The 21,987-nt window shown below is 42.4% G+C and overlaps 1 protein-coding gene across 5 annotated transcripts in view; it reads left to right on the forward strand.

Annotated features, from left to right (window-relative positions):
- Positions 1-21,987, forward strand: part of LOC310995818 (pleckstrin homology-like domain family B member 1) — a 143,628-nt gene that overhangs the window by 115,143 nt on the left and 6,498 nt on the right. For 4 of the 5 annotated variants that reach the window (XM_083984959.1, XM_083984960.1, XM_083984963.1 and 1 more), the window contains 8 exons: positions 1,021-1,191; positions 4,031-4,159; positions 5,603-5,749; positions 5,860-5,962; positions 11,415-11,784; positions 15,803-15,893; positions 19,481-19,627; positions 21,090-21,309. In XM_083984959.1, coding sequence (XP_083841085.1) covers positions 1,021-1,191; positions 4,031-4,159; positions 5,603-5,749; positions 5,860-5,962; positions 11,415-11,784; positions 15,803-15,893; positions 19,481-19,627; positions 21,090-21,309 — 1,378 coding nt within the window. The remainder of the gene's footprint in view (positions 1-1,020; positions 1,192-4,030; positions 4,160-5,602; positions 5,750-5,859; positions 5,963-11,414; positions 11,785-15,802; positions 15,894-19,480; positions 19,628-21,089; positions 21,310-21,987) is intronic. The other variant, XM_083984961.1, reaches the window with a different exon arrangement.

Consider the following 21,987-nt stretch of genomic DNA (forward strand, 5'->3'; position numbering starts at 1 on the left):
AGTGATCAATTGACCCTTTGTTGGCCCTCTGATTGGTCTGCTGATCCACCAATCAGAGCGCTTCTCCCCATGTCACAAGATGTGCAGCATTCTAAGGTTGGACAACCCTAAACTCTATGAAAACAAGACAGGTAGACAGCAAAATTTTCGGCAAAACTACCTTTTATATACTTACTTATATACTTTTAGCCTACATATTTTTCAATATGGTTATGTGTGCCTGGGGTTCCTGCAATAGCGACTCACGATATCCGGAACGTATTCCCAGAGTCATTTTTATCCCATTCCCCAAACCCAAGACATCAATAAACATACTTAGCGTATATTTACATATCGTACAAATGTATATACAAGCCTATTACGTTAACCTTCAAAGTCATCTAGCAAATGTAACATACCGTTGCTAATGTCTTTTGAACTTTGTGAAGTTTTACGAGGAGCAACGGGAGAAGCGTTAGCTAGTAGCTAACGTTAGCTAGCGTTGTTAGCTACTAGCTAGTGAGTGACCAAAACAATGATTTTTTTCACCACTTTTCGGAAAAGTCATGTAATGCCCGTTCAATCGCTCTTTAGCCACGTCTGTCTTCAATCACGGACACCATTTTTCTGATATATTAGTTAATTCAAAATTTCCTTACAAGCAATTTAAATCTGTCTCATTTTCAATGGTTTCCAATGGGAGTTAACCATTGTTTGTCCAGCCTAGCAACAGTAACCGTGGAGGGCGGGACTTGACAAAGGGTCGATTCTAACCAGATCAATAATCAAACTGACCACAGCAGGTCAGAGCTGAGTGATGTGACGCTGTCGGCTGCTTCTGTCGCTCCAACCCTGACGTCCAGCGTGCGTGTGTGCGTGTGTGTGTGTGTGTGTGTGTGTGTTGGCGCCTCCTGCTGTGTGTTTTAACCCCTTCACCTCCTCCTCCTCCCTTCACTCCTCAGGTCAGCTGACGTGTTTCCTCCTGTCCTTACACCTCTCTCTCTTTCTCCTCTCCACCTGTGTGTGTGTGTGTGTGTGAAGGAGTATGTGACGGTGGGACAGTTGAATCAGATTTATGGGATGCCGAAGGTGGAGTCGTCCCCCACCTCCCCGCTCCGCCAGCCCCTGCAGTCCGGAGCGGTAGACCCCTCCTCCGCCTTCTCCTGCCTCCTCCCCTCTCCTCACGGCTCCTCCCTCTCTCTCTCTGTGGAGGTGTGTGTGCTTTCCTCCCTGTTTCCTCCTGACACACACACACACACACACACACACCTGTGTCTCAACTGGAAGTAGTTTACAGAATAGATTACTTGTTTTTTGTTGTTGTTGTTTTCATTTTAATGAACCAGTAACGGACAAGAACTGAAAGTTTTGAGAAGTCGTGACAGGTGGACATCCACAAAATGAAAGGCACCTGCTGAACTGACCCGTCTTCTATCAGAGACAAGCAGCTTAGAAAGGGCTCAAACAGGCGATCGTGGACTTTATGAGGTTTTGTTCATTCACAAGAACTTGTAGAAAAAATAAACAGACCCGACTTTTAATTGAGAATTTGCAGTAAATACAACATACAAATGTGAAAAGAGGTTTCTGTTCATTAAAAACTTTAATGGCTCATCATGGGATTTCTTGGTTTTCCTCATCAAACTCATCAAATACACAATCCAACAACTCCACAACGCTCTGGTGGACAAGTTGTGACCTGCACATTCACCACGCTATGAGATAATAACACAACGTTACCAGACAGAGTTGTTTTAGAGGGAAATTCATGCAAAACCACTGATGTGCGTTTCCTTCAGGGACAGTTTTTCATCAAGCAGTTTCTGCATTTACCTCTAAAACAACTCTGTCTGGTAACGTTGTGTTATTATCTCATAGCATGGTGAATGTGCAGGTCACAACTTGTCCACCAGAGCGTTGTGGAGTTGTTGGATTGTGTATTTGATGAGTTTGATGAGGGAAACCAAGAAATTCCATGAGCCTCCGTAGCGTAGCTCTGAGCAGCTCGCGGCTCTGCTCCGCCGTTCTAGAAATAGCTTGCACCGACAATTAAAGGTAACAAACCTACTGCTATGACTATAGGGATTATGGCAATGGGCCAATTTGCCAAAATGTTGAACTATCCCTTTAAGAGAAAAAAACTGCTTTTTTAATAACCACCTCCATCACCTGGAGTTAAACTGTTCAACCTCGGTGCGTTGCGCTGACGCCACATCTGGAGGAGCAGTCTGTCTCCTGACCTCCAGATGTTGCCAGCTGCGTTAACGATGATGATGTCACCTGAACCCTGTGATGTCACTTCAGTCTGGATCCTGCTGCGTCGCCTCCAGTCACAGACTCCCGTCGTTCTCAAAGACCCAGTGAAAGCAGCTCTCAGCTCTTTAATTTATGTAATCCATCACATTTGATTTCATTTTTTTCTTCTTTATCTTCAGATTCTTCTAATAGTTGTTGCCTGAGCTGCATACTGAATAAAAACACATTTATGAGCTGGGTAACACTTTATTTGACGCCTATCTCTGTATCTCTATAATGCATTATAACCATACTTATAATGAGTTATAATGCAGTTATAGCACTGTATAACTATAGTTATAAACACTCATAAATGATCATAATGCTTTATGACAATAATCTTAACGCACTATAAAGCATTTTATCTTGACTTATAAAGTCAGGTATTATAATATGTTATAATTGTTAGTAACTTGCTGACAATGCCCAAATTGATAATATAGTAAATATAGTTATAATGTGTTACAATTGTCTTATAAATGTGTATAACTATCATTATAAACACTCATAAATTATCATAAGGCTTTATAACAATAAGCATAACACATTATAGAGCATTATAACTCTATTATAATACTTGACCTTATGAGCCATTATAAAATGCTCTTGTGTTATGCTTATTGTTATAAAGCCTTATGATAATTTATGAGTGTGTATAATGATGGTTATACAAGTTTCTAAGCCAATTTATAACACATTATAACTATAGTTATAATGCATTATCGATGTGGGCATTGTCAGCGAGTTACTAACAATTATAACATATTATAATACCTGGCCTTATAAGTCATGATAAAATACTTTATAGTGTGTTATGATTATTGTTATAAAGCATTATGGTCATTTATGAGTGTTTATAACTATAGTTATACAGTGCTATAACTGCATTATAACTCATAAGTATGGTTATAATGCGTTATAGAGATAGGCGTCAAATAAAGTGTTACCAGCTGCATGACGGTTGTGTTAGTGAGAGCTGTGTGTTATGTAAGCAGCTGTTGAGGCTGAGGGTTAGAATAAATAAAACTAAAATACTAAGTAAGTGAAGCAGCGTTGTTGTTGCTGCTGCACAGAAAGAGAAACTTTACAGTAGAAACTGGGTCATTGCAGCAGAAAGTGAATTAACTCACAGACAGCTGCAGGGCACGAGGAGGGTAACCACGACGACGCAGCAGCAGCAGCAGCTGACGACGTCATGTTCAGATATTGAATTTAAAAAAAGTCTTAATTACAGTTTTTGTATAAAGTTTGTGAAACAAATGTTTCTCCCCTCGATGCTGCACCAGGGATGCTTTCTAAACTTTTCCTGTTTTCTCTCCTTCCTCCTCCTCTTCCTCCTCCCTCCTCCTCCTCCTCCTCCTCCTTCCCCCTCTTCCTCGTCCTCCTCCTCCCTCTTCCTCCTCCCTCCTCCTCCTCTTCCTTCCTCCTTCTCCTCCTCCTCCTTCCCCCTCTTCCTCGTCCCCTGCCTCCTTCCACTTTCTCCTCCTCCTCTTTCATCTTCCTCTTTTTTCCTCCTCCTCCTTCTTATTCCTCCTCCTCTCTCCTCCTTCCTCTTTCTCCTTCCTCCTCTCTCCTTGTCCTTCTTCTTTCTCCTTACTCAAACTCCCTCCTCATTCCTCCTCTTCCTCTTTCCTCCCCCTTCTTCCTCTTTCTCCTCCTCTCTCCTCCTCCTCCCCTGCCTCCTTCCACTTTCTCCTTCTCCTCTTTCATCTTCCTCTTTCTTCCTCCTCCTCCTCCTGCTCCTCCTCCTCCTCAGTACCAGCCTGAGGGCAGCAGGTCTCAGCCTCCCAGACTAGATTTAGAGCAGTGGTACCAGGAGCTGATGACTGATCCTCCTCCTCCTCTACCGACCAAGTCTCTGTCGGCCCGAAGGCCTGTGCTGCAGGTACACGGGTCTCCTCCTCCTCCTCCTCCTCCTCCTCTTCCTCTCCTACTTCTTCTTCCTCTTTTCTCCTCCTTCTCCTCCTTTGTGTTTCTCCCACTCGTCCTTCATGCTGCCATTCACTCACATCCACAGAGGAAGGTGGATCCATGAGTGTGTGTGTGTGTGTGTGTGGTTTAATCGCGCTGCATTCACATCATAATTACAGTCCTGTCTCTCAACCTAAACTATAGAACTATAATGCTGCATTCGATTGCACTCCAAGATCCGAGTCAGAAATTCCGACTTCCGAGGTAAATGTGTTTGATTGCGTGCATGGCCGGCCACAGTAAGCTGATGTTTGTTTGGATGTCTTTCGAGCATCAATAAGTACGGCTGGGCAAGTACATCGGCTACATAAGGGAGAGAGAGAACGTGTGTTTTTCGCCCCTACTACATACGCGCGCAGACCTTTTTAAATCACAAATGAACAGAGTGGGAATGGAAATGCCATTGCAAAGTAATTCTACACTTTTAGTAACAGAAATGCTAAATTAGACGACACGTAACAGTAAAAGTTGAGGAGAAAATGCGACGCCATTTTGCTTTGGCGTAATTCCGACCGAATCGGGCTGCTTGGATCCTACCCGAATTCCCGAATCGGAGTCCCGAGTTCAAGAGCCGTTCTATAATTGCATTTTTCCGATTTGGAGGTCGGACCTTTCTGACTTCCGAGTGCAGTCGAACGCAGACTTAGATACAGGGCCTTTGGTGATGTTATGAGGAAGAAGCGTGGCATCATGGGAGTTGTTGTCCTCAGCTCCGTCTCCAGTCTGGATCCTTCAGTGTCGCTGTTTTTTTTAGGTTTTACAAACAAACAGAGCAGGTGATAATAATAAAGTGTTTTTACCGACACTGAATATGAGGCAGCAGCTGATGAACCAGATGTTCATCAGGCTGTCAGTTATCCAGATGTGTCCTCTTCTCTACAACATACAGTACCAACCGGAGGGAAACACTGAATAAAGCAGTTCCACTTCAAAATATAGAGTTATAAACTAAACATACATCTTTAAAAAGTGAATTAAAAACTTGACTGTTGATCATTAAAATCATTGATTCAGCTCCAGTTGTTTTAATGTGGAAAAAGCTTCATGTTATAACTTTTAAAGCTGAAAGATCCTACAGCCCATGAATGCAGCATCTTGATCAAGAGCAATTGGTGCTTTTAACTCATGTGTTTGTCTGTTTTCTGTCGTTAAAACTGATATCGTTCATGCAGCTTGTTATTTATTTACTATTCACTCCGTCAGCGATCAGACGTTTTACCTTTTTACCATCGTGATGATCGTCCACCAGGTGTTTGAGCTGGAGACCAGTCGTCCTCTAACCTCGTCCTCCCGTCTCACTGGGCTGGTTCTCACTGTAACTCTGACCCCTCATGTTGACGTCTGTCCTCTTCCTCAGGTTTTCCGCTCGAAGCTGGACAGCGATCCAGGTCTGCCTCTTCATCATCATCAGCATCATCATCATCATCATCATCAGCCCAAGTCCGGCTCCTCCTCCCCGCTGCAGCACGGAGCGGCCACTCTGGGACGCAACTCCAGCTCCAAGGTAGAGAGGAGGCGTCGAGGTGGAGAGACTGTACCGACCTCTGATCAAGTCTTATATCATACTATATGTCCTGACCCTGTGTGTGTCTGTGTGTGTGTGTGTGTGTGCAGAGCCCCCTGCTGGTGGCCAACAGCACCGGCAGTCTGCCCAGGAACCTGGCTGCCACTCTGCAGGACATCGAGACCAAGCGGCAGCTCGCCCTGCAGCAGAAAGGTCAGTGACCCCGAGACGCTCATTCACCTTTTAATCATTTAAAGGAGCAACGATCTGAACACGGACACCACAGGTGAATAGGGTAAAAAAAACAAAACTGATATCACCATGAAACTTCCCAAGTTTATCACTCACATTAAGAGCAATATTTTTTGTATTACAAGTTTTGTCAAATTTTATGTTTAAATATGTAAATGAGGCAATATCTGATGAAATATGCAGTAATTTGCATACATTTCCAGAACCGAAATCTGAACAATGGATGAAGCCCCTTTCAAAATTCTTGTTTTATTTTGTTAACACATTAGAGTCAGAAGTTTTTACAGAGGAGGATTTTGGATATCTCTTTTCATCACTTTGTAAATGAGAAAATACTGTCACCAGCCATGTTTTTAGGAATAAAATGTTGTATAAATCAGGCTGTGAATGATATATCAACAATCCCCTCTGTAAAAACCTTCAGGATATAGACAGGAATACAACTGGAAGGTTTGGTGTCTGTAAGTGCTGCTGAAGTGGAGATTTCTAGCTCAGAGTCTGAGGAAAAACTCATTTTGAGAAAACGGCCTTTAAAGACTTGTACTGTAAAACTCCATAGATTGTTAATGTAAATCGTACTTTTATGATTGGTTGCAGATACAAAGGAAATGACAGTTTTTGGAGCCTACAGCATTGTTCAGGAGAAAGAGCTTTACAATGATACCTGACATGACATGGGTCAGACTAACTTTTGGTGAATTTAGGAGAAATCTACTGATGAAAGAGACAAAATGAAGTAAAATAAAAACCTTAATGTGGATTTTCTACCATTTCTTTTTACTTTCCTGAAGGAATACATGTTAAGGAAGAAAAATAGCCCAAAATCTCAAAATTGATCAGTGCATGAAAACACAGTGTTTTTGCCTGTTAGTATCTGGCAGGAATTCACTTACAGCGTCAACACGCAGTGCAATAACTATTTATACATAGAATAAATATGTATCATAATATGTTTTAACTTTTGATAATAAGTACAAACTATTAAGCATTAGTTAAGCATTAATAATAAATACTGAATTCTTTATTTATAACGCATGAATACTCATTAGTATGTAGTTTATAAACACAGTTAGTGCTTATCAATGATGAGTAAAACATTTTTAACTGTGTTTATAAACTACATAGATGAGAATTCATGTGTTATAAATGATGAATTCAATATGCTCAACTAATGCTTATACCCAGGGGGCAAAGCAAAAAAACGGACACGGAGCGTTGTAAAAGGTTTGACACCAGAAATGATATCTAGGAACTTCAAGGATTAAAACCTGGGTGGACAACCCGGTCAACTAGCTGCTGGAAAGCTACAGGGGTCAAAACCCCTTTCTTGGGTCATTTTGCTGGCGAAATGATGTAAATGCAAATATTTAGGTACTACAATGGCAGAAATAGTCATACAACTATAAAATTTGGCAGAGAGTATCTTGACACATAGGGGGAGGCATGAAAAAAAGATTCTGGGGTTTGTTGCAACTCGATTTTAAGATATCACCCTCAACATCCCAAAAAAGACCAAAAAAAGTTCTGTTCGCCTGACAAATTCTCATGAAAATTATTATTTTTCAGCACTTTATGGAGAATATCTATGCCTAACATGTATATAGAAAATTAATTAATTCATAAGCTTCCATTTGAGTCCAAGATAGCCTTTCTATCTCAAAAGCCCCACTTGCTGTGGCCAACGGTCTTCTCTATCTATCTGTTCACTTTGGAGAGACCAGAAATAGAATGTTTTCTGATCATGCCAGTTAACAAGGAGTTTTTCACAATAGGTGTTGCATTGTTTGGAGACAGCCTGTAGCTTTCCGGTAGCTAGTAGAAAGGCTATCTTGGACTCAAATGGAAGCTTATGAATTAAGGAAATTTTCTATATATGTGTTAAGCATAGATATTCTCCATAAAGTGCTGAAAAATAATAATTTTCATGAGAATTTGTCAGGCGAACAGTACTTTTTTTGGTCTTTTTTTGGGATGTTGAGGGTGATATCTTAAAATCGAGTTGCAACAAACCCCAGAATCTTTTTTTCATGCCTCCCCCTATGTGTCAAGATACTCTCTGCCAAATTTTATAGTTGTATGACTATTTCTGCCATTGTAGTACCTAAATATTTGCATTTACATCATTTCGCCAGCAAAATGACCCCAGAAAAGGCTTTTGGCCCCTGTAGCTTTCCAGCAGCTAGTTGACCGGGTTGTCCACCCAAGTTTTAATCCTTGAAGTTCCTACATATCATTTCTGGTGTCAAACCTTTTACAATGCTCCGTGTCCGTTTTTCAAAAAACTGGGATTTTGCCCCCTGGGTATTAATACTGTTTACTTTTTTATAGAGTGTTACCATGTTTTTAATTATAATATGGCTCCACTCCAGATTTAAGATTAATGTTCTGTCACAAAATGTTACAAACTCTCAGTTTTGCTCTTTCACTGTGAAAAATATTTTTTGTCACTGTTAAAAACGCAAAGACAAATCCAGTGATAATTATGATTAAATATAATTAAAGTGACAGTTTAAAGTGCAGATTTGGTCACACAAGGTTAATACACGTAGTTCAATCATAATGTAAAGTTGAATTAAATAAAAATGTTCTATCTGTTATAATCTGATCCTGTTGCTAGGAGATGAGTGAGTCATAAGTTTTATCTCTGTGGCTCAACTCGCGTGTTTATTGTGTAGTTTATTGTGTTTCAGAAACACACACAGATGTTCACAGATGTGCACATGAATAAATGTTCCAGTTGAGTGTGAGAGCTGATGAGACTTTCACTAAACGGTAAAAAACTGCTGCTTTAACGGCTCCAAGTAAACAACCTGGTCGCCAGGCAACAGATGTTCACTTTGTGTTTATGTGTGTGTGTGTGTTGGAGGAGCGATTCTCCTCATGCGTCGCTGCTGTTTGACTAAATGGATCAGAGCGAAGCTGTCTGGTGTTTGTTAACTGCCGCCCACACACACACACACACACACACACACACCAGCTCAGGTTTGTCCTCATGTGTGTGTGTGTGTGTGACATCACAGAGCCGTGGGCCTCCACACTGAGCAGCAGCAGCAGAGTCGATGATGTCGACTCAGCAGGTAGAGCTCACTGGTCCAGATGTTCCTCTTCCTCCTCTTCCTCCTCTCTTCTCTCTTCCTCTTCCTCCTCCACCTCCTTCCTCCTCCTCCTTCTCCTCCTCTTCCTCCTCCTCTTCTTCTCTCCTCCTCTTCCTCCTCCTCTTCCTTCTCCTCCTCCTGTCTTCACTCACTCTGGGTCTGACATTAACCCCTTGTCCTCCTGATTGTTTATCTATCTGTCATTCAGCAGCCAATCAGAAGCCTCGCTGTAGATGTCTGAAGTTAAGATTTACTGAACAGTGTTCACTTGAGTTTTTAAAGTTTTCTCCTTTTCTTACTTTTCAACTTATAGTCAAAAAAACACCTTAACAATCAAGCTACCTGTAAGGGGGAAAAAACTTCCTTTAACTATGGTGATAAATAAAAGAAAATGATGAATGAGCTGCAGCCAGGAGACGACGAGGAACTGGTTTATGATGTTGTTAACTTGTTTTTCTTAATTACAGAAAAACTGAAAAAGATTCTGTGCAACACATTTACTGAACTCCCTCAGCTAAAGATGAATTAAACCTTGTGTGTCAAGTGGAAAAGTGAAGGTGTTTGGAGCCAGTTGCACAAAAACACTAGAAATCCTTAGTCCTTAGTTTTCCCTTAATAAGTTAAGATTTTCCTTAATTAGTCAAAGTTAATGTTTCCTCATAAACACGTTTAAATGTTTTCCTTAAGATGCTCATTTAACCCTCAAGGAATCACTTCAAGTGGAACAACACCTTAACCATCAAGCTAAGGGGAAAAAACATAAGGTTTGCAGCCAGGGGACGACGAGGAACTCATTTACAACATTGTTAACTGTTTTTCCTTAACTACAGAAAAACTTAATGAGATTCTGTGCGACACATTTACTGACCTCCCTCAGCTAAGGATAAATTAAACCCTGTGTTTATTGTTGAGCGGATCCTCATTAATTGTCACAATGGTGACGACTACTATTCCTGGGGTCCCAATAAATATTTTCAAGATTCCTCATAAACGCGTTTGTTTAAGTATTTACCTTAAAAGGCTAATTTAACCCTTAAGGAAACACTTAAAGTCTTCTCAGTTGTTGCACAGAGGACCAGGGAGCTAAGTTTACCTGACGTGGTTTTTTTTTTATCACGCACACGTGTTGATGCTGTTGAAGCAAATCCACGGTTTCCATGGAAACAGTCAAATTTTAATCTGCTGCTGCTGCTAATGACTTTTTCCCCCCCTTAAACCTAAAAGAGATTCAGTGAAAGCCCTGAGCTCAGGGGAAGTTGAACCTGTAGTTCAGACTGTTACTGCTGTTGGTTTATCCATCAAAGGCAGCGTTTACCATGACGACCTGACACTTTCAGACCCAGTCTTCACCTCCTCCTCCTCCTCCTCCTCCTCCTCCCTCTTCATCTCTTCTGTGTGTCATTAACTCGCCCTCCCCTCCCCCACAAAAAAGATTTCTTTTCATCTTTTCTTTTATCTGAAACACAGAAACTCTCTTTTCTTTCTTCCATCAATCTTCCATGAACGTTTTTTTTTTTCCTGCTGGTGGAGGATGAATGTTGCATGTGGAGCGTTTTAGACGGAGCAGGTGGAGGTGGAGGAGGGGGGGCATGGTTCACAGTCCTGAGGTGTGTGGGCTGCTCCTGCTCCTGCTCCTGCTCCTGCTCCTGCTCCTGCTCCTGCTCCTGGTTTTGCTCGTGGTTCTGGTTCTGGTTGTTTCAGGTCTTTATGGGCTGGTGATGGTGTTCAGGTCCAAACCGAAGCAGATCCTCCTCCTCCTCCTCCTCTTGCTCCTCCTCCTCTTTCTCTTCCTCTTTCTCCTCCTCCTCCTCTTCTTCCTCCTCCTCCCCCTCCTCCTCCTCTTTCTCCTCCTCTTCTTCCTCTTCTTCCTCCTCTTCCTCCTCCTTATTCCTCCTCTTCCTCCTCCTCCTCTTCTTCCTCCTCCTCCCCCTCCTCCTCTTCCTCTTTCTCCTCCTCTTCTTCTCTCCTCCTCCTCCTCTTCCTCCTCCTCCTCTTCCTCTTCTTCTCTCCTCTCCTTCTCTCCTCCTCCTCTTCCTCCTCCTTATTCCTCCTCTTCCTCTTCTTCCTCCTCTTCTTCTCCTGGTCCTGCTCGTGGTTCTGGTTTTGCTCCTGGTTCTGCTCCTGGTTCTGCTCCTGGTCCTGGTTCTGGTTCAGGTCTTTCTAGTCTGGTTCTGGTTCTGGTTCTGGTTCTGCTCCTGGTTCTGCTCCTGGTTCTGGTTCTGCTCCTGGTTCTGCTCCTGGTTCTGGTCTGGTTGTGGTAGTTCAGGTCCAGACCGGCTCAGACCCTCTAACCTCCTCCTCCTCCTCCTCTCCCCCAGGCCAGCAGGTGATCGAGGAGCAGCGGCGCCGTCTGGCCGAGCTGAAGCAGCGAGCGGCGGTCGAGGCTCAGTGCCAGTGGGAGGCGCTGCACGGCTCCCAGACCCACCTCATGATGTCATCGGCGGCAGCGGCGGCCTCCTCCTCCTCGCCGTCCTCCTCCTACTCCCCCGTCATGGCCTACAGCCCCACGCTGAGCCACCACGTCTCCGCCGCCACCGCTCCCATGATGCACCACTCCATCCTGCACCACCAGCCGCCGTCGGCCGGAGAGCAGCCGTACGACACGCTGAGCCTGGAGAGCTCCGACAGCATGGACACCAGCGTCTCCACGGGCAACAACTCGGCCTGCTCGCCAGACAACATGTCCAGGTACTTTTCCTTTTTTTGTAGTTTAAATATTTATTTATAAACGCATTACACTGCAAAAACTCAAATATCTTATATTATAGAATATTTGTCTCATTTCTAGTCAAAACTAATCATAAAAAACATAAAAAGCAGCTTGTTTTAGACACTTTTTTACTTCTTTCAAGCAGATTTTCACTTAAAATTAGTAGAAGAATCTGATAGTGGAGCAAGTTTTTCTTTCTTATTACAAGCACAAAAAACTTTCACTGGCAGATTTCTACTTATTTCAAATGAAAATTTGTTTGAAACAAGTGAAAATGATCAAAAAACAAGTTAATTTTTAGGCGATGAGTCTTATTTTAAGTGGAAAGGGATTCGTTTTGACTAGAAATGAGACATTTTGACAAGAATAAGACAAATAATGATTAAAAAAAGCTCTTGCAGATTCACTGAAGCTCATATCCGTGTGGGTGGGCTCTTAATCTGTCAATTTCCTTCTTGTCTTAAAGGGATAGTTCACCCAAAATTCAAATTTCACTCATTATCTACTCACCCTCATGTCGACTAAGGGCTGGGAGAAGTTTCAGAGTCCTCCGTGCCTTCGTGCAGCACTGCATGTCCATATGACGGTTGCGAACGGAGCTCACTTTTCTTCGTCCAGAAAGACACCAAAAAACATCCAAATACCTCCATAGTGCTCGTCTGTAATGTCCCTCTTGTACTGAAGCCCCAACATGAGAAATTGTTCCGAAAAAAATTAAATAAGTGCACGGAGCCCCACTGTAACTCAGAGAAGGCATGGAGGACTCTGAAACTTCTCCCAGCCCTTAAGGTGCGTTCACACCGGAGCTTTTATTTTTGTCGCTGTCGCTCGTATCGCTCCGAAAAAAACGCCCCGTCGCTCAGCTGCAGCCGCTCGTCAATTTGGCACAGAGCCACAGACTGGCATTTTCGCTTCGATGACGTCATGCCCACTGCCATGTGCCTCTGTTTACACCGGCACCACCGGCATTACGGCAGCCAATCAGCGCTGAGCGACGAGCGACTGATGGCCGGAGAGTTGGGATTTCTCATCTCGAGCGACGGGAGCGACTTGAGTGAAAAAATGCTCCGACGCTCCGTCGCTGTCGCTCCGAGCCCCAGCGTTTTTTCGCCTGGGCGATTAAACGCTCCATCGCTCGTTTGCATTGACTTAACATGTAAACTCGTCGCTCGTTCTAAAAACAAAAGGTCCGGTGTGAAACCAGCTTTAGTCGACATGAGGGTGAGTAGATAATGAGTGAAATTTGAATTTTGGGTGAACTATCACTTTAACTTACTAAATAACAAATTAGCAATGAATCAGGATTTAGAGTCAAAGCTGAACTGGAGAATCAATCAGATCGGTGACTCTGAATATTCACAGTTTAATACTTGAATGTTTTCTGGGTTTTTTTTCATTCTGTTACTTAGTGGAATACGGTTCAGATTCATTTGTTTTCCATTAAACAGTCGTCGTTGTCGTCGTCTCACACATTTACATGGATCACACAGCTCAGACGACAGCAGGTTAACACAAAGTAAATGAATGTATATGAAGCAAAGTGTTACTGAGACGTCTTCATACTGTATGAGAGAGATGTCTCAGTTTAAAATCATTTAAACTCAACTCAGGAGATAAAAAAAACCAACTCATGGACACGGCTCCAGAGAGAAAAGATGGAACAGATTCAGTAAAAACTCAGTAGACTCAAATCAAGTCGTCACAATCTCGTTAAAAAAAACGAGGTTTCAGGTTTGAAAAATGTTTCTCAGAGAAAAAGACGCAGTGAATAAATCAGCAATGTTCATCAGTCACCAGGAACACACACACACACACACACACACACACACACACTCTGCTCCCCTCCAGTTCAAGTCTTTATCCACAGCTCGCTCCATTTGCAGAACATCTGTTCCTTTTCCTCTTCACGACTCTCTAGAGTCAGATATTCAGAAACGACCAGAGCTGCTGCTGCTGCTGATCGCTCTGTTTCTGTTGTTTTGTTTTAAACTCAGGACTTAAAGAGACATTGTGTAACTTCTCCTGTTATCTATTCGCGAAAATCGATTATTACTGATTACTGATGCTGCATTCACCTGCAGTCGGGCAGACGGCCGTCGGTAACAAACCAGATGTCATTTTAGTCACAGATGTCGAGAGAAAGCCGGTAAAACGTGGGTCAGGTAAACATCGCCATGACAACATATTGTCACGTGTATTGTTTTGCCTCGTGCTGACGGACCACTTGTTTACATAGAGGCTTGTTTATGCCGTTACGTGCAGCGGCTGTCGTCCGTCTGCCGTCTGCCCAATTTCACGTGAATGCAGCATGAAAAATACCATTGAGTTGCTTGTGATATACAACCGCAACGCTAGATGGGAGGAATTCCTACACAATGTACCTTTAAACTCAGAGAGACGAGTCGGAGAAGAGGTGAAATTCATGATGAGACCGGTTTGAGGCCGAGACGTCAGAATCAGAAACCCTGGCGTTAGCTCTTGTTCTTGTTGTTGTTGTGTTTTTAAAATAAAGCAGCTCTTAGCAGACGGTAATTGATCGGGGCTGGTTAGGAGCTGTCAGTGAACGCCTCACGTTGGGCGGTGGGACAGACAGAGACGAGTGATTAAAGCCGGGAGCTGCAGCCAGACTGAAAACTGAAGACTGGAGATGTTGTTTTGCTGCTGAACAGAAAGTGAAGAAACCAGATTTCATCAGATTTTCTCTCAGCAACAATAACATCAATTTTTCAGAGCGAGTGTTCACCTGCTCTGAGCCGCAGCCGCACAAACACAACAACCTCAGCCTGAAGTCTGAGGAGGATCAGACCGCTGCATCAGACTGGTCCTGGTCTCTGGCAAGACCAGGACCAGGACCAGGTCCAATCTGATGAACCGGGCCCAGATCTACTGGTTCTAGTAAAAGGGATAGTTCAACATTTTGGCTAATTGGCCCATTGCCATAATCCCTATAGTCATAGCAGTAGGTTCGTTACCTTTAATTGTCGGTGTAAGCTGTTTATAGAACGGTGGAGCAGAGCCGTGAGCTGCTCAGAGCTACGCTACGGAGGCTCATGGGATTTCTTGGTTTCCCTCATCAAACTCATCAAATACACAATCCAACAACTCCACAATGCTCTGGTGGACAAGTTGTGACCTGCACATTCACCACGCTATGAGATAATAACAGAACGTTACCAGACAGAGTTGTTTTAGAGGGAAATGCAGAGACTGCTTGATTAAAAACTGTCCCTGAAGGCAACGCACATCAGCGGTTTTGCATGAATTTCCCTCTAAAACAACTCTGTCTGGTAACGTTCTGTTATTATCTCATAGCGTGGTGAATGTGCAGGTCACAACTTGTCCACCAGAGCGTTGTGGAGTTGTTGGACAGACATCTGTGTCCAACAGGAGACCTGTGTGCGAGATAGAGTTAATTTACATCCAGATAGTTGATGCTCTCTTGCCTTTTTCTGATCGCGATTATCAGAAAATCAGCCGTAAATGCAATAAATAATGCGTAGATTAACATTTATGCATTTTAGGCATCTAAGACCTTGTAAATAATGTAAATAATATATTTGGTATCATAATTAGAGCCTTTATTCTTTTCCCTCTAATCCCCAAGAGCTCAAAGAACAATTATACAGTGTCTAAAAACAAGTTTATAATCATTTCCTGTGTGTTTCCAACAAATATATGTGAAATTTATAGTCCGTTTTTTTATTTTTACTTTATTTTTCTGATCATATATATTTTTCTACATTCATATCACACCACTATTGGATGGATATTTTCTGAAAGTCCAGGTTGTCCTGAAAAAAAAGGATGTTAACGACCTGATTGTGCATCACAGGGCTGAAGTTTAACAAGCTTTAATACACAAAGAGACCAGGAGAGAGGAAAAACAGAAGGAGACTCTGAATAAAGGGTTAAATAAAGTTTGGATGTTGACGTTTCCTGTTGGAGGTTAAAAATGAGTGTTAATGCTGTGGTGTGTGTGTGTGTGTGTGTCCTCAGTGTGGGAGGAGTGGACTGTCTGAAGATCGAGGAGATGGAGAAGATGCTGAAGGAGGCTCAGCTGGAGAAAGCCAGACTGATCGAGTCCAGGGTGAGTCTGAGTCTGGATCCATACCCGGAGACGGAGGACGCTGCGTCTCCGTCGTCAATACTCCTGAACCGTACCACCGGTGACAGGAAGTCGCTGCTTTCGATTCAGTTTCATTGGTTTTGTTTTCAGACGTTTTCATGTGGAGGAGAAGTTCAGAACAAAGAGCAGACGATCGATCTCCGGCTCTCAAACTTTTCTCCTCTGAAACCTCTCGGCCTCTCTCCACTGAGACGCTGCTTTCTCCGTTTACACCAGAAATATAAAACACACAAACACTTTTCTGCATGAGCTGAAATCGTCAGATTTACTGTCCAGATGTTACGGTCCAGATGTTACGGTCGGTTTAACTCCACAGAGAGGGTCAGGGCGGCCATGTTGGCTCCTGTGAGGTCGTCTTTTTCATCCCTTTAGGTCGATTTCAACGTCACATATCCACGATTCATTGTGATTAAACAAGAAGCTTTTAAATTAGAGTTTGGATTAAATATTTCTATTAAAGGGATAGTTCAACATTTTGGCGAATTGGCCCATTGCCATAATCCCTATAGTCGTAGCAGTAGGTTTGTTACCTTTAATTGTCGGTGCAAGCTATTTTTAGAACGGCGGAGCAGAGCCGTGAGCTGCTCAGAGCTACGCTACAGAAGCTCATGGGATTTCTTGGTTTCTCTCATCAAACTCATCAAATACACAATCCAACAACTCCAAAACGAGACAGAGTTGTTGTAGAGGTAAATACAGAGACTGCTTGATGAAAAACTGTTCTAAAAATAGCTTGCACCGACAATTAAAGGTAACAAACCTACTGCTATGACTATAGGGATTATGGCAATGGGCCAATTTGCCAAAATGTTGAACCATCCCTTTAAAGTGTGTTTGTCACTGCGGCTGATAAATGACACAACATTTTTCCTCAGAAGTGAAGTAAAACATTTTATTTCAACTGAAAAACAGAGTAAAATCAAGTGTTTCATGTATTTTCTCCTCTTCTCTGAGAGTCTCAATAGGTATAACCGTAAACTCTCCAATCACAGCTCCAGGCTTTTATTTACTTCACCGTCTTCTATCAGAGACAGGCATCTGTGAGGGACAGACTTTTATTTAGTTTAGAACAAATCTTCTGCTCAGCAGCAAAGTTGAAACTCATTTATTAATGACTGCACAAGTCGGCACAGCATGGTAGCACATAGTTCTGTGTTGGCACAAAACATCATCAAACACTACACATACCATACATTTAATATACATCAGCAACATCAACATAAAACATTTTACATGCAGACTATACATTAAAGGGATAGTTCAACATTTTGGCAAATTGGCCCATTGCTATAATCGCTATAGTCATAGCAGTAGGTTCGTTACCTTTAATTGTCGGTGTAAGCTATTTTTAGAACGGCGGAGCAGAGCAGCAGCCTGCTCAGGGCTATGCTATGGAGACTAAGGGGATTTCTTGGTTTCCCTCATCAAACTCATCAAATACAGAACCCAGAAACGCTGTCGTGGACAAGTTCAATCAATCAATCAATCAAATTTTATTTATATAGCACCTTTCAAAGCAAACAGATGCCGTTCAAAGTGCTTTACATTTTGACTGAACAAATAGGAGGTAAAACAAGAAAAGCAAGGAGACTAAAGCACGAGTTGTGAGCTGCACAATCACCACGCTATGAGATAATAACGGAACGTTACGAGACAGAGCCGTTTTTCAACTTCTAATAAATAAATGACTGTTAATAGGCTATGTATGTGTATATATATATATATATATTTAAGCAATATATTACGACAGGCCGTGGTATATGCTCATTATACCACGGCTAAGGGGCGTTGTTCGGCCCGAAGCGGAGGGACGACAACCCCCTTAGAGTGGTATAATGAGCATATACCACGGACTGGAGTGATATATTGCTTTTATAAAACGGTTACGAATAAAGGCAATATAAAAGAGGGATACGCAATCAATTTCATGTAGTTTTATTCAACCAGAAATACATATTATCCAATAAAATAGCCTCACTGTGATAAAATAGTCCCACCTCTCCAGACGTTAGCTCCAAGTTAGCTCTGCAGCTCGTCTTTTCCTCCGCATTTTTTCAGGTTAAAGTCACTGCTCAGTCCCCTCTACCATTGTTAACCCTCCCCGGAGGTGAAAGTCAACCTTAAACATGTGAATTCAACTACTTTAGTCCATTTTTTAACATCGTAAAAACATCAGCTGTCTTTTGCTACGGACTGCAACAGTCCGTTGTCATGGATACATGACAACAACTTCCATTCATACCAGTGACGCGGAGTGATAGCCTATGCTGTGATAAGGTTTTAAGCGGCGTTCACACCGGACGCGATAGACGCGAATGGAGCGGCAACTCTACATTGAAAATCAATGTAAATGGCGCGATGACACGCGATGCAGGCGGAGGCGGCGCGAATGAAGCGTCTGGAGCGGCGCGTCTGGAGCGGCGCGAATAAAGTTGAAAATATTGAACTTTTCAGGCGGCATCGCGCCGTGACATCCAATCAGCGCCGAGTTCAAGCCGACGACGTCACTTCTCTGTACGGTTGTTTACACTCAGAACAACATGAAGGAGAAGCTAATTGTATATGAGCTGTGTGTGGCACCGCTGCCGTCTTCTACACAGAGTGAACAAAAAAAAAAACACACACACACACACACACACACAGTGAACCCAGACACGACGGCGGGTGGTTTTCCAGTGTTTCTGAGACTTGTACAGCAAGTAGGCTACAGTGCAGCAACGGTGGTGATATCAGCCACAATCGACATGGAAAGAGAGCAGGTTGAGATCACCGGTTTTCTAATTAACGGGCGGAGCGTCTAGCGCGAATGACGCGATGTGTGTGTGAACGCCGCTTTAGAATAGTAGCCGTGGTATATGCGCTCAATATACCACGGCTAACAACCAATCAGATTGCCGGATTTCACCTTTCCGTTTTATAAAAAAAAAAAAAAATATATATATATATATATATATATATATATATATATATATATATATATATATATATATATATATATATATATATATATATATATATATATATATACGTATTAGTGTATAATATTGGTGTTGATAGTAAGCCAATGCAATTCCAACTATAGAAAGGGGCAGGTACTACAGTATAAGTTTTTCTTCATCCTGCTCCTTTTCATTTATGGTGACTTACTGTAATGTACATTATGTAAATATATGCAACCGTGTGAAGTATGTAAAACATGAATGGAATAAATCAAAATGAAATGAAATATGTTTATATATTTATACTCATATACAGTATATAGGCTATATATATATATATATATATATATATATATATATATATATATATATATATATATATATATATATATATATATACACATGTGCTCTATGTGTAAACCCTGTGGTGCAGCTGCACGGTGGCAGCGTGAATTCATAAATGTATGAATGTACAAGTGAGTGAAAAATTAGGAGCTCTGCAAACTCCATCCACAGATCAAATACATATGTAATCAAAAAGCTCCTCTCTCTCTCTCTCTCTCTCTCTCTCTCTCTCTCTCACTCTCTCTCTCTCTCTCTCTCCTCCAGGAGCGAGAGAGCCTGGCTCGCCGTCAGATGCTGGAGGAGGAACGGAGGAGGAGGGAGGAGGCGGAGAAGCGGCTGCAGGATGAAACTTTCCACCGGCAGCAGCTGGTGGAGAAAGAGGTCAAGATGAGGGCCAAGAACTTCTCCCAGGTCAGTGAACGCACCGTTAATCCATCCTGCACCCCCTCGCCGCCGCCACTCAGGTGGAAAATCACATTTAACTCTGGAACGAGTGAACGATTCAGCGTCATTACACATCAAACCCCCGACTTCTTCACTATTTAAAGCCCCAGTTTGTAATTTATTTGGCTTTTTATTCGCAAAAATCAAATACGTCTTTCATAAATACGTATTTCACTGAAGTGGAATCACAGCTGCATACAAATGAAAGCTTTCTGGTACCTTAGAATGAGTTGTTACAAGTCGTTACAAATACATAATTGGGCGACGCACCGAACCGAGGCGGCCATGTTGCATCGCCATTTTTTATGAGTGGCAGCGTGACCGTAGGTAACCACGGAAACTCAGCGGAGCTGTGGGCTCGGCCTGTTAAAACTGTCACCACTGTGTAGTGTGAGGAAGGACGGAGGCACTGGTGTTGCATTCAGGTGCAGTCAGGCAGACGGCCGTTGGCAAACCAACCGGATGTCATTTTACTCCACCAGAGAAAGACGGTAAAACATTACAACATCACCATGACAACATGTTGTCACGCCTGTATTGTTTTGCCTCGTGCTGGCGGACCACTTGTTTACATAGAGGCTTGTTTATCCTGTTACATGCAGCGTCTGTTGTCTGTCTGACGTCTACCCGATTTCAGGTGAATGCAACATCAAGAATACGTTCAGATATGCAACCGCACCCCTAGAGGGGGGGAATTCCTACATACTATACCTTTAAAGGTCCATTGTGTAAGAATTCCTCCCATCTAGCGTTGCGGTTGTATATCACAAGCAACTCAATCGTATTTTTCATGCTGCATTCACGTGAAATTGGGCAGACGGCAGACGGACGACAGCCGCTGCACGTAACGGCATAAACAAGCCTCTATGTAAACAAGTGGTCCGTCAGCACGAGGCAAAACAATACACGTGACAATATGTTGTCATGGCGATGTGGTATTGTTGACCTGACCCACGTTTTACCGGCTTTCTCTGGACTTCTGTGACTAAAATGACATCTGGTTTGTTACCGACGGCCGTCTGCCCGACTGCAGGTGAATGCAGCATCAGTGTAACGCTTCGTTCCTCCTCACTGCGTTACCGCGGTGACTTTTCACAGACGCCACCTCCACCTGAGCCGACAGCTCCGGTGTCTCCGCTGAGTTTCCGTGGTTTCCTACCGTCACGCTGCCACTGAACGTAAAAACATGGCGACACCACATGGCAGCCAGCACCGAGCTTACCCGCTCCATGTAGATATGAATGATATGAACGGCTCATTCAGAGCTGAAAGGAACACTTCACTTTGATGATGGAGGGGATTACTGATTAATGAAAAACAGACTTTTGAACCAAATAATCAATTTTCGTGAATAGATAACAGGAGAAGTTACACAATGTCCCTTTAAAATAAAATAATAAAATAAAAAGTGTCTGTGTTCCCGCCGCAGGCTCGGCCCATGACTCGCTACCTGCCCATCAGGAAGGAGGAGTTCGACCTGCGCTCCCACGTGGAGTCGTCGGGCCACAGCGTGGACACCTGCTACCACATCATCATCACCGAGAAGATGTGTAAAGGCTACCTGGTCAAGATGGGAGGCAAGATCAAGTCCTGGAAGAAGCGCTGGTTCGTCTTCGACCGCCTCAAGAGGACGCTGTCCTACTACGTCGGTAAGAAGACCGCCACACTCTGCATGGGCTTTTATTTTGAAAAACAAATCACAGGAAGCAGCAGAAAAAAAACAAACTGTGACAAAAACACAACTTAGAAACATTAAGGCTACAAACATCCCATCATGCACAGTACAGTATGTCGCACCTAGCAACTGTTGATGTCAGAGATGTGGGCGTGGCCTCTGCGCAGGTAAACAACAGTATTCAAAGGCTTTTCAAAGTAAAAGTATCAGGAAATCTATTTATTCATTTATTTATTTTTCATATATATTTTTTATTTCCTCACATCCACTTTTACATCAGTTATATTTCAACACTCAGTCAGACAATTCACTTTGCAGGTGAACTCAAAACTACAGTCAGCATCATTTTGTATACAGATGTAAAAATAAATCTGAAAATCAAATACTTAAAAAAAAAAAGAACAGACAAAAGAGAATAAAGAAACATCAAACAAACAAACAAACAGAACATTTAATTTAAAACTATTAAAACAATGATTTATTATTATGATTAAATCATTATTACAAGTAGTATTATTATATTAAAGATTTATTATATATTAAATTATTGGTTTGTCAATACTATAAACAGTATTTAATTGTTACAGTTGGTTGAATCTTAGGTGAGGATTTTAACTTAATGTCGTTTGCAACGTTTTAATTTATAAAACTA

The sequence above is a fragment of the Trachurus trachurus genome, assembly GCF_905171665.1.
Source record: "Trachurus trachurus genome assembly, chromosome: 13".
In the NCBI taxonomy this organism is placed as follows: Eukaryota; Metazoa; Chordata; class Actinopteri; order Carangiformes; family Carangidae; genus Trachurus; species Trachurus trachurus.